This window comes from Calliphora vicina, chromosome 1 (assembly GCF_958450345.1).
Source record: "Calliphora vicina chromosome 1, idCalVici1.1, whole genome shotgun sequence".
Taxonomy (NCBI): Eukaryota; Metazoa; Arthropoda; class Insecta; order Diptera; family Calliphoridae; genus Calliphora; species Calliphora vicina.
The window spans coordinates 41,454,287-41,469,138 of NC_088780.1; the positions used below are offsets into that span (position 1 = coordinate 41,454,287).

Below are 14,852 nucleotides of genomic sequence, written 5' to 3' on the forward strand. Positions count from 1 at the left end.
AATATTGCAAAATAATACGACAACGTTAAACAATTTTCAATATTGTGTAAAAAAAAATGGAAAACAAAAATAACTACATAATAACAGATTGGTTCATTAATCATTGAATCAGCAAAAAAACGTGATACTGGCAATTACACATGTAGCCCGTCAAATAGCCCCAGTGTGACTGTGACGTTAAATGTTATAAATGGTAAGTAAAATAATGAATAATTTGCATATACTCCAAGATTATTTTCTTTTTTATGTTTATAAAAGACAAAAATATATATGCAGATTAAAAAAAAATATTACACCATTTCCCATAAAAAAGTACTAGTAGAAAAAATGTAGTTGTACATGTTTACCACAATCATTTCAACATTTGTATAATAGGGGGTCAGACGGCATGTATTGCTTGTGTATTGGGACATGTATTCGATACATATGGAATTCCATGTGTATGTCAAAATTCACGTTATACATACGATTCATAATTTCCACGTTCAAACGTACATATGTAATTGCATGTGACATAACCTCTATTAGTTTATATGTTTGTTGTTTTTAACAATATATTTATTTAAAATATTTTTAAATCACATTAAATATATTTAATGCAATGAAACTTATTTTGTTATGATTTTTCTTTACTCTTTTTTGTTTTGTTTTTTTATTTTGCACTCACACAGTGTTGTATTTCAAAATACAACACTGTTATACACACGAAAATTGAACATGCTCTAATTGCCAAAAATGTCACGAGTAATACACATGTATTTTACACTAGTATAACCCGGTGCACTTCGCTACCCCTACCCTAGTAAAATTAAAAAAAATATGAATGGAAATACGAAAATAACACATACAAAATTTGAGAATCTCTAAATTACAGTTCACTTGATATTCGAAAATAACTAACTAATTTTGTATGGGAGATACCACTCCACTGCTCTGATCCCACCCATTTTTAAACCTTTTATGTAAATATCAAGCTTTACTTTAACTATCCTTTATAAGGGAGGGATCATTCCTAGTAAGCCGATCATGCTTAGCTAAACTTCGAACAGGGATCAGGAATAAATTCGTTTTTAGCTAACCTCCTAAGAATGGTAACAAATTGATTGATACAGAGTTTAAATTCTTTTAGAATTATAGTTCTCCAGATATACAAAATTAATTATTTACTTTGCGCCATAACCACTAATGCAATCCCGACCATTTTCAGCCAATCTGTGTAAAATGGTAAGAGAGCTATGCGGACAAAGTTTGAAGAACCTTGCAATTATTACTTTGTATCCCACCTCTCCCATTTTGGGTGCCTTCTAATCTAATTCCGTCTATATTCAGCTAAACTCCGCACAGTAATAAGAAATGAATTCGCTAAAAGTTTAAACATTTTACATTTATAGTTCTACAGATATTCGAAATTAATTATATACTTTGTATAGGGTATGCCACGCCCACTATTCCAATCCCGAACAATTTCAGCGAAACTATGCAAATTTATAAAGGAGCCATTTAGACTATGTTTGAAGAATCTTGCAATTATAGTTTACAAAATATTTAGAAATAACTATTTACTTTGTATGGGAGGCGACTCACTATTTTTTCCGACCCGTCCCATTTTTCATTAAACTTCATGCAGTGATAAACCGTTGAAAATCGTCACAATTATAAAATAACTATTTACTTATCTACAATTACATATTTACCCCCATATGCAAACAGTTTTTAAATTTGTCAAAGGTTTATAAAACAAATTTTGAATGGAAATTTTGTTTAAATCTTGAGATAAATTTAAAAATTGTTTATTCATATGGGAGTTAGAAAATAAAAAAAACACCTATAAAATATATTTATTAAAGCGAATTTAAATTACTAAAGTCTTCTTTCTTTTCTATAACAACTCTCACTTAAAACAGAGCGAAATCAATACTGTTTAATTGTTTCTCTTATTTATTTACAACAACAAATTGGACAAACACGAATTGCTTTGTTTACTTTTTAGCTTAATGTTCACATGTACACGTTTTTGCATATGTGTTAGTAACATCTTTAAACGCTTATAACTCCTAAAAAACTGAACCGATTTCAATAAAATACATATTCTGCACTTCTGTGAATAAATCCCTTTAAAATGGTATATTTCTTGCCCAAATTAAATGTATAATGTGAACGTAAAAGGGGTCTAAAGAAATCGACTTGCCTATTAATATTATGATACACAATGTTTCATATGGATCACACGGTATGTATATGTTTACATATGGAAAAATGTTCAATACATGGCACAAAACACAAGCAATACATGCTGTCTGACCCCCCTTTAAGTTTTTTTTAACAATATTATGGTAGTAATTGTAGTAATTAAGTATATGTTTGTGGCAACCATATTAAATGATGTAATATTTCACCATATTGAGTTGTTCTCGGATTATGGTTATCATACTCTGAGAACAACATATTAATGATGATTCAGGATGAACATGATTTCCACACACACATATGTATTTAATACGATCACATACTAAATATGACTGCTAAAATCGTATTAATGTAATTGTAAAATGTTGAAATGGTTATGTTTAGGGGGCGGATTTTCATGCATTTATTATTGGAAAATATGCGCCTAAAATATGCTTCAAAAAAATCAAAATATGACCTAAAAATTTAAAAAATATGCACTTATATTTTTGTGCAGAAACATAAAATAATTAAGTATGGATTTCGAAATGACAAAAAAATACACAACACTTTTGCCAGCAGTTAGAACTTTTTAAATTATACCAGGAATTAAACAATTAAAGTTATAAAACTATTTTTAAAATAACTTTTCTTCCGAAAAAAACGATGGATATTTATATTAATTGTAATATCTTGGTATGAATACTTGTTTAAAGCCATAGAGCTTCTATATTGTGACTTTCCTTTTAAAATCATCAATAATGTCTGATCACTTGGCTGACTCCAATTTATATATTTTGGGTAATTTGACGTGCTATTTGTAATGCAGAGAGAAGTCAATTGGTTATACATCCCATGTAATCTAACATAAAGCCAATTGTCACTTAAGTGTCTCTATGTAATCTATAGTGTAGGGACTTTAAACATTAATTGTGTAGTGCATTTCTCTCTAAGTTATCCAAAATCACTAGTTTACGACAGTCTCGTACAACTGCTTGGAAATGACTGTCAGGAGCGGTTACTGTGTAGGTGAAGTTACAAAATCTTTCGATAACGAAATCTCTTATAAATCGAATGTGCAATGAAAGCAAATATGAATGTTTTCGAAACATTTAATGAATTTTTGATACTTAAAAAAACTAAACTTTTTTGAAGAAAAATTTTTTGAAATGATAATTTTCAATTACTGATAGAGAAATGAAGAACTTAATGCCAGTTTCTCGATGTCGAAAGAAGTTAGTCGATAAAATTGACTGCTATTTCTATAACAAATTCGACAAAAAAAATTTTCTCGAAACAATGTATTGCTTATTAACGACAAAAAATAATATTTTTATTAAAAATTGGCATGATATGCATATAAATATGCATTTTGAAGTAAAGTATAACAAAATATGCATTATCAATAAAATATGCAAAAATATGCACTAACAAATCGATGCCATTTTGCAGCAAAATGTGCGATTCGGATAGATAATTAGTCTACATTGTATTTGGACGTTCGAGAAAAAAAATGCATTTGCATATAAATCCGCCCCCTAGTTATGTTAAACATGTACAATTTTATTTTGTCTCTGTTTGTGTTTGGCTTTGGAATCTATGTTGGAGTACGAAGTCCTTATTATTTGAAAGCGACTTAAAGTAAACCTTTTAATATCCAGAAGTAGCCTTCATAAATATAACCTTAAATCTGTGGTCTGTTACTATAAAGCTTTTTGAGTAATTTTTTAAATATGTAATTGAATCTAAAATTAAAGAGTCATAATCCTAAAATTCTTTAAAAACAGCTTCGCTATAATTTAGCAAACGGTGTAGCTTAACTAAAAATACATAAATGCAAGTACTGTGCACTTATTGGTCCTTCGATAAAATAGTGTCGTTAGTTTGAATTGAATAAATAACAAACTCTTTTCAACTCAACAAAAATAACAAAACTATTTTCTAGTATTCATGTTAGTGTCATGTTTATACACATGACTGGAGTTGGTGACAAATGTTGTGTTGAATATAAAACAAACTAGCTAAATATACGAGTAAAACTAGCAAAAAAATAAATATATAAAAAATGAAGTAAAACTAGGGATAAATAATAGTGTGATAATACACAGCATGATGTGATAAATGTAACTATTTTTATAGTTCTCATTTTACTGCATTAATATGGGGTATTTATTTATTTGTTACTATTCACTATCATGTTTATGAAATGTTTGCAATTTATTACAGTTTCTGTTTTTTTTTTTGTGCAAGACAAAGCAAGAAGTGACTAAGCAAATATTTTCTTTTTTTATGTATGTTTATGTAGAAAGCTTGTGAAAATGTATTTTTGTCAAATCCATACATAATGTTTTTGCTCCAAATAAAACAGCATATGAAATTATCAGAGTTCTAATGTTACAAATATTTCACGCATCTGTGCTTATAACATAAACTGTCTCCTACAGACAACCGTGTCTTTGCGAAATTGATTTCAATTGCGGATTATGGATAAATAAATCAAAATATTACATTATTAAAAATTATACATTGCTATCAATAATTACATTCTGCTACAAAATAACACTGTTTGTGAGAACTTGAAAAGCGATCTAATGGTGCTATCAATAATTACACTCTGCTACAAAATAACACTGTTTGTCAGAACTTGAAAAGCGATCTAATGGTGGTTGTAGGCCTAGATGAGAACATAATAAAACCGTTTTCAAATAATTTGAAACCCCCTCAAAATTTTGAGTTATTTTTAAAAAACTGTTTTACGGTAGGTCGTAGTACTTTAGTATCTCCTACTCACACATTTTTAGACCGATTTCAAAATAATATACAGTTATGGATAGGCAAATTAAGCTTTCATAAAATGTATATTTCAAAAAATTATGTAAGTTTTTTGGACAATGTTTTAAAGATAATTTTCTATAGACAAATGAGATATTACTTGTTAAAATCGGTTTATATTTGCAAAAGTTAATAAACTTTTTCGGAAAAACTTCGAAAAAATTTACCTTGCAAATTCAAAAATCAAAATAAGAAATGAAAAGCTATTAAAACCAAAAAAGTTGATAAATTTTGTTTTTCTTTTTCGATATTCTTAACAAAAACAATACTTATAACTTAGAAATGTATCAAAAAATGCACGTCATTTTAAAGCGTAGTTTTCTTTCCAAACCCGTAAAACAATTTAAAGTCGGGAAAAAACTGTCTGAGTTACAAATCGAAAAGTTGACAAACATCACTGAAAACGGTTTTATAGAATAACTTCTGAATTTGTGGGTGTTTCTGAAATTTTTTTGACACAATTTGTAATGTACTCAGCAAGACCTATAATCCGCTCTAGGTCGTTTTCAAAGTTTTTTATATCCATCTTAGCAACGTGTTATTATTAGAAAATAGGTTTTAGTAAAGTACTTCACGTATGATCATTGTGTCCCAGTTTAGTCTTTCCAATTGTAATTTCTAAAGAACTTTTAAAAATTTTCGATTTCTTAAAGTTTTTGTAGCAGAAGGATTTATTTTAAATAGGAATATTTAAAATGGGATTTATTTCAACAGGCATGTTAGCGATCAATTAAACTTTGGCGTGATGGAATGATTTTTTTTAAATTTCAATGCACTTTCTGCGGCCGAAATTTCTTTGTTTTGCAAACCATTACATTGTGGGTATCTTATGCGAATGAGCTACATTGAATTAATACAAATTAATCATACGTACCGGGTATATATTTTACACATATTGGGTAAATTAAAAAAAATATATAAATGTAACTTCTGAAGGAATAGTCCGATTTTAAAGAAGGTGTAGCTGAGTTTAAGCTTTGAATTTTGACTTTAAACACCAAGGGTAGGCGGAGGCTCATGAGTCTCATACATTTAAAAATAATGTCAAAATATTGTTCTCGATCCGTTTTTAAAAATTTGTATATTTTATATCTATATATTATCGCTTATAGTTACGAAAAATTTTAATTTCAGTTTTTATACCCTACACCATCGGTATATATAAGTTTGTCATACCGTTTGTAATTTTTCATTTGCAACTCCACAAGGTATATATATTCTGGATCGATTAACCATGTCCGTCTATATGTTGTAATCAACTTTCCGTAGCCCTCAAATTTCTTACAAACATGATTGATACATCGGTTGCTATTTAAAATGGCCCATAAATGGCTGAGATAAAAAGGAAATACAGGGACAACCTAAATGTTTGGCCTATTTTTGATCAATATCTGGATTGCTAAGTATTAATGACTTAGCAATCCAGATATGCAATCCAGATATTAATGACTTAGCAATCCAGATATATACAATATGGATATCTAATGATATATATCTCAAAGTCCATTGCAACGATATACGATATAAGGTATAGTAAGTTGGACCTACAATGACACAAAATCGGGAAAAATATCTTTTAACACAAATTTTTTTTCACACAAAATTTTTTTGTCATAAATTTTTTTTCACTAATAAATTTAAAAAAAAATAAAAAAAATTATTTCAAAAATATTTTGAAAAAATAAATTTAATTTTGTTTATCTAAAAATATATAAAATTTTTATTTCAAAGTATGATTTGGTGAAGGGAAGATCCGGCACAACCGAATATAGCACTTTTACTTGTTTTAGTTACATTATTCTGATCCAAATCTTCCCGATTTGTTTTAATTAACCTTTAACTGTTAAGGTGGTGGTAAATTTTACCCTCTCTTTACATTTTTTCAAAAAACTCTCTTCCATTGCACTCTATCAATTAAATTCTCTTAGTATCTTCTCATATCGTGATCGTTGTTACTCAGTTATGTTTTGTTGTAAAAATGACCACTCGTCAGCATTTGGGTAATTTTGTCTTTAAAAATATTTTACCACCACGTCAGAGTTAGCATAAGTATTCAATAGAAAAAAATGTACCCCACATCAACATTAACGTAATATTTTCATAGAATTATTATTTTGGATATTTGTTGTGTCAACTCTTACATTATTTTTAAGACTTTTTAAAAAAGCTTGCATGACAAATGATTTTACCACATTTGAAAAACGTGCGAACACAAATTTTGATGAGTAAAATCCTCCAAAAAGGATGACCTGTAGTTTCTACACTCGATTATTCTTGTTTATGATATCTGTTATATATTTAATTGTATACATTTGGCTGTGAGAAAATGTCCTTTAAGTTTTTGATTTGCATTAAATTCTTACCTTAGATACAGGGCAACCATTTGGGATAACTTTAATTTTTTTATTCAAATTCAAAACTTAAACTCAACTACACCATCGAAATGCATTTGAAACATTTTTAAATTCTATTGAATTCACTTATAATAAATTATATCTTTTAATAACATACTTTAAATTGATATATTTAAAATTATAAGGTTTTATAAATACATTCAATTTGTGTGTATTTGTATTAATATTTTTTGGACACACAATTATTTGTAATTTTGTCAAAATCATGGGAATACATGGGGATGACCTAAGGTTATGATTTTTTTTCTGTCCACCAAAATGTATGAATCATTTCGCTCAAAATATTACAGCAATTTAGGTCATTCAATTCTGTTTCAAGTATTTTCTGGTAAAAATAAATTACAATTTTTTTTACATAAAACTGACTGTTATTTTTAATTCCGAGCTTAATTTATATTGTATATCAATTATCTGCAATGATTTCATGCATTCACAGTTGTATTCGATTAACACAATAGCATTTATTTATTCCCAACTTCTTACCATTTTAATTACTAATTTCGAGGGCAAAAAAAATTGGAAAACAAAATGGAAAAAGTATTTTCAATTAATTAACCCTCTTATGTTAATACTATTATGTTTTGTTTTTGTTTCCGTTTGACTTAACTCATTTACATATTCTCTTTAGTTTTTTTTTTTCTTTTTTTTTATGTTAAAAACATTTTTCTATTCCAATCTATTGTTGGTGTATTTCCGTAATACTAAATAGTTTTTGTTTTTGCATGTATTAATATACTACATTTTCCTAGAAATTATAGGAAATTGAAGGGGCCTTACAAATGGCCTTTTAAGTTATAATATAAAAAGTTTGGGCAAAATACTTGCTAAAGGCCCTATTAATTTTTCTAACGGATTATGTGTGTTTTCTATATTAATGTGTATAGCAGACGCGTATTTATTGTATATTTATGTTGAAAAGTATGAGTATCAGGAAATTTTTATTTCTCTAGTTTTGTTTTTGTTTTTTTTTTATATTATTAATACTATGCTAACATTTGCTTGTTTGTATTTGTATTTATGTTTTTATTTTGTTTTATGTATTTGCAATTTATATTAACACTTCCGGCACCAACTCTATATTATAATAGGTATTGTAAAAGAAAGCATATCAGAAGTATTCACACATACATATGTATGTACTTACATCACAAAATTCCCATTCACACAACATAATAGATTTACAGTCGTTTGTACAAAACACTATTCAATAAAATCAACACAACTACAATAATACATCACTTTAAAACTCACATATGGGCGATATCAAAAAAATAGTTCATTTTGTAGAATTTATTTTTATGTTATTTTGAAGAGTAATCTCTTTTAAGGTAGGATCACACGATTGCCGCAATGCACCAATTATTTGCCTATTTTATATGATTTCACAACTTATTGATTCATATGTCAAACCACAATAATATTGTGCTTATTTGGCCCAATCAAATGCAACCCTGGTGGGGCAGTGAGAATTTGATTGGGACAATTTCTGTATTGGGCCCCAATTAAACTGGTACACTGCGGCAATCGTGTGATCCTACCTTAAGTCTTATTGACTTTGATGTATTTCTACTATACTTCAGCCAGCCATCTGACATTAAAACAAAACTAACAAAAACACCAATTTATTATATTACCAGTAATATTGCATGTATTAACTTTTTTTTAAGAATAGAGTGTTATATCCTATACCACCATAGTGGGGAGGGTATATTGTATTTGTGCTGATGTTTATAATGCTCAGAAATATCAGTCTAATATATACCTATTGTCGATTTAACGATGCGCGTCCGTCTGGCTGGCTAGCTGTCCATTAGTTTTGGCACATACGATATTATCCCAAGGACCAGTGACGAAATAGGTTCATTATTTCACCTAGTACACATGCACGTGTCTGATTTGTATAGAAACTAATGGTGATCGGTACATAATTGGTCGTAGCCTTCAAATAAGACCAACTTCTGAAAATTACTTTAACGATCACGAAAACAAATTTCATGGCGATCGCTACGTAATTGGTCATAGCTCCCGTATAATTTAGAATTGATTGGCATTTGTTCAGCTTCCACGAGTCCTTAAATGCCATTATACATTTTTCCATTTTTTATTTTCAAGTATGTACATAAATTTCTGAAACGGGGAAAACCGTGTTTCAAAAACTGAGTTTTTTATAAAAGTGTCCACATATAAAGCACAGAGGATCGGTCCATTTACATTACACGATTTTTCATTAAGTTGTCTTTCCGGATCATATAAAAATTGTATATAGTCCCAAAAAAAATGCGACCCTTTTTACATGTTCCAACTTTAGATACGTGCAACTTTTTATAGGGACGAGATAGCTCTTACCAAGTTCCTTTATTTTATTTATTTTTAAAAAACCAAAAAAAAGTGGAGCAAACTTAAAAAAATATGAATAAATAAATCTAAATATATCTTCAACTAATAGATATAACCTACACATGTAAGCAGATCTGCTCCAGGACTATTTATATTTTGAATTTCAGCTCTATCGGATCATAACTGGACTTTTAGCGATTTTTTTTTAAAAATGTGAGACCCGAAATGATAATTTTGAGGGACCACGCCCTCCATTACGCCTAAGAAGCTGAACAAATGCAAATCAACTCGAAAAGACCTCAGCTGCAACCAAGTGAAATCTCGTACAGGATCTATAATAGTTCACGAGATACCGAATTATTTCCCAAAAGAAAAAAAAAACTATTCTAAACAATTGTGCACGTTAGCTATTACCTTTTCCCATCATTATGGAAACATTTGGTTTCCGAGCCGAAAGAACTGCTCATCTTTTGCGGCCAAGAAGAAATCATGCCTATATCGGATACTCTGTTCGAAAGTGAAACGTATCGCAGAGATAGCATCATGCATCGATCGACGGTCTGGACTATAAACCGACTGTGGCAAAACCTCCCAACCACTTCAACCAATTCTTTCTAAGTACTTGTTAACAGGTATTGCAACATGTGGCCGAGCGTTGTCATGAGCGGTTTCATGTCAAAATGGCAAATAAGTTATTAAAAACTGCGTTCAAAAGATATGCCATCTATTGTACATTCCTTATCTTAAAGTCATACACCCAATATAAAATTATTACATTTGGAAACAATATTTTAGCACATACTGATAGTTCATAGAACTCTCTAGATGAATTAGTATAATTTCAATTTCAATTAAGCAAATGCCGTATTTTCTAAGATTTTTTTTTTACATTTTCAATTAATTATCTATAAATTAATTATCCACCACCATAAGTAGTGAATGAAGGTATATATAAGTTTGTCATTCCGTGTGTAACATTGAGAAATATTCATCCTAGACCAAACAAAGTATATATATTATTGATCCTTATGAAATTCTAAGTCGACTGAGCTATGTCCGTCTGTCTGTCCGTCTGTGTAAAACACGCTTACGTCCAAAATACGCAAACAAACTTAGCAGAGTTGCAAGAAAATGTTTAGTATTGTCCTAAGCAGTTTGGTATTGAAAATCAGCCAATCGGTACAAAGTTCTGAATCAAAATGTGGGACAACCTCAAAAAAAATTGATAATTTTAATATAGTTTTCGATATTTATGCAAATATATTGCAGATAATACCATAAAATTGTACTCACGTTATTTTTTTGTTAAAGGCACTAACTCTGGCGAAAATTATAAGAATCGGTCCATGATTTCTCCTAGCCCCCATACAAATTTCTTCCCAAATATGGTTCTATGGTCAATAAATGCCTACAGAATAGCAGTATCCATAGAAAATTCAGCAAAAATAAGTTTCGTGGTAAAAAAAAATTACATTACCAATTTTTTGTGGATTTTGTGGATCGGCACATATTTGACCATAGCCCCCATATAAAGTACACTTCCGAAAATCACTTAAATAAGCATAAATATCTCATAAACGTTGCTATCAAGTTGAAATTCGACACAAATAATCCCCATGTATACCAAAACTGCAGCACCAAATTCTATGAAGATCGGCCTATACATTTTTATAGCTCCCATATAAGGACCATTTCCGAAAAAAACATTAATCGGCATAAATATCTAAAAAATATCAATATCGAACCAAAATTTTACACAGATCCGTAATTTATATTTGAATATCATATAGGATTTTGTGAATATCGGTCCATATTTGACCATAGCTCCCATATAAGGTCCACTTCCAAAAATCAGTTAAGTACTCATAAATCTCTTAAAAATATTTATCACTATTAAATTCAACACAAATAATACTCATATACCTGAAAATCACTGTACCGAATTTTATGAAGATTGGCCCATAATTAGTCATAGCTCTCATATAAGGACCGTTTCCGAAAAAGGTATTAACCTTAATAAATATCTAAAACATATCGATATCAAAATGAAATTATAGACAGATCAGTAATTTGTATCCAGTTATCTTACTACTGGATTTTGTGAATATCGGTCCATATTTGACTATAGCTCCTAAGGTCCACTACCGAAAATCTCTAAAATTCTCATCAATTTCTTAAATATAGAGTTGTCAAGTTCAAATTCGAAACAAAAAATGTCAATATTTATAAAAACTGCTGTACCAAATTTTATGATGATCGGCCCATAATTGGTCATAGATGGAGCCTAAGAACCGGAAAACACATTAACCTACACAAATATCCAAAAAAAAAAACTGAACTGAACCAAAATTTTACACCGATCTGCAATTTGTATCCAAAAATCATACCACAAGATTTTTTAAATATCGGTCCATAATTCGCCATAGCTCCCATATAAGGTCGACTCAAATACTAAGAAATTACCTTACAATATTATATGTCGATAGGACCACAATAGGTCATAGCTCCGATATATTGAAACAAAATAATATACAGATTAGTAATTTGTATCCAAAAATTAATTTTGAATTTTGTGTATATCGGTCCATAATTGGAAACAGCATCCATAGAAGTTTCACTTGGGATAATAACTATAATACTCATAAAACTATTGTAAAGATGAAATTCAATTAAAATACATATAAATCTCTTGAACGTTGCCTAAATATATTTGTATACCCTTTTTATACTCTGTTTCTTCACTTGAGGTTAACCAATTATTAAGTATATATGAAATTTAACATACTTTATAAAAGGAATAAATGACAAACTCTGTTGAAAATGGTAAGAATCTGAATTTATTTCGATTATAAATTACCGAATTAAATATATAATTTTTTTTTACATTTGAAATAAAATATCTTCTGTGTAAGCTAGTCTTTCTAACAATTGTTATATTATTTCAATTAATATATCATCATATTTAGGTGGAAGCTATTTAAGATTCGGCACGGCCGAATATAGTACTCTAACTTGTTTTTTAATATTTTTAATAAAATTCTACAAAATGTTTGATTTATCTCATATATGTACGTACGATTATTCTCGCTCCATTCACATTCAATTTTATATTAACAGTGAGTGTTAATATTATTTCAACACTAGATATTTTAATATTTTCAAAGTTTTCATGAAATACCAAATTGAATACCATATTAGAATTTTGAACAATTTTGTAAATGCGAATTTAATTTATTTATCTACAACATAAAAATCATTTTCAATTAGTAGCTGGAAATAAAAATTAATTAATCTAAAAAAATATTTTAGCATCCACTTTTTGTATATTAGAGCAAGCTTGTAATTGTTACATGTTTAAACTTGGATATTTTAGAAAGCAAGATAAGATAATATATTTTGAATATTTGAATATTGCGAGATGCCGTGTTGATTAAATATTTATAAAAGTTTAGTTTTTCGTCAGGACCAATAGGACAGCTGGTACCGAATATTGAAATATACATAGGCAATGTTGTCATATTTCAAGAACTCAGTATTTTCGATTAATTTCTTAAACTTGTGCAAGCAAGCCTAGTAATAATACTTAATTATTCGAAAATGGCATTTGATTGAAACACACTGTTCGCAGTATGGCTGAGTGATTAAAAACTTGTGTGTATGGATATTTGTGGAATACTGCATTTGTTTTAGTAAATCAACATTTTTAACATCAAATATCTTGAAGCACATTTAAGGCACAGAAACAGGAATACAAAATGAAAAAATATATATGTAGTGTTTGTACAATTTATGCAATATTCCTTACTACAATACCTGACTCCTGAGTACAACGATATACTATGGAGATGAACAAGTGCTTCAACTTAATGTAAATAAATATTTACTATTACAATTACGCAGCGTGTTTGTCTGTATTGCATAATAATGATTAATTAATTTTTATTTTGTTTGTGCTTGTACGTGTATTTATGAGATTGAGAGTGTAGCTTTAGCAAATTTATTTTTACTCATGCAAATAGATACTTCATGTGAATATATACCAACATTTATATGGATTTTATTTGTGCATGTATGTATATATTAATTACAAATGAATTTAAATTTTAATTAATATAATTATTGTGAAGCACAATAGAGACAATGCTTCTTTCTGAGAATATCAGAAAACAGAAACCAATTATTGTTATTGTTAGTTATTTTGTGAATTTTTGTTAAATTAACAATTATATTGTGTTATTGCATTAAAAATAATAATAAAACAAGCGTATAGTGTTTTAGTGTAGTTTTCAAGTCTAGCTGAGATAATGAGCAATTTGTAGCAACCAAATTAAATGCAGTCAAATCTGAACAATTTAGAAATAATTAAAAAATTGGAAATATTTTTACTAAAAATTTTTTGCCGCAACATTTTTTTTTACAAAAATATGGATAACATGATTTTCACAAAATTTTTGTTTAATAGTATACTATTGTGACGGGTAAATAAGATTCGATATAGACGACTATATTTTTCTTATTTCTTTATTATACTACTGACCTAAAGTTATGATATTGTTTAAAATTACATTAGTTCAATTCACAATTGATGTTGTACAGTCATTAAATTATAAGTCGTCTGAATTTACAATAGTTGTGCAAATGTTGTTGATAATTTCTATATAAATATTTAGCAAAACACGTACAACATGTTTACATATATTTTTGGTATGTTGTTTAATATTTTAATGCCTGTAACTTCAACAAATAGATATCTATCTATACTGTAAAATACCAAGCCGTTAAATTTACCTAAAAGGTAACTTGACATTAATTTCAAATCAATATCTACTGGTAAAAATTACCAAATATTTTTACTCCATAAGTAACTAAGCACTGCCATTTATCTATTTGTTGAAATTACAGGCATAAGTGTGCCGAATCTTATGTAATCACCACTAATATAATACGGTCTCCGATTGTTGTGCATTTTGTATAAAAACATTTATCTTCACCCGATTTGCTTAGTTTTGAGAAATTCTGCTTTTCCTTCTGTGGACCAAATTTGCCATTGTTTTTGTTCAAGCCTATACGATAAATGAAGCAAATACTCAAAAAATCTAATAT

The 14,852-nt window shown here is 28.7% G+C and overlaps 1 protein-coding gene across 1 annotated transcript in view; it reads left to right on the plus strand.

The window, feature by feature from the left end:
* Positions 1 to 14,852, plus strand: part of dpr11 (defective proboscis extension response 11) — a 172,194-nt gene that overhangs the window by 150,246 nt on the left and 7,096 nt on the right. Inside the window, exon 8 of the mRNA XM_065515723.1 lies at positions 88 to 193. Within this exon, the coding sequence (XP_065371795.1) occupies positions 88 to 193 (106 nt within the window). The remainder of the gene's footprint in view (positions 1 to 87; positions 194 to 14,852) is intronic.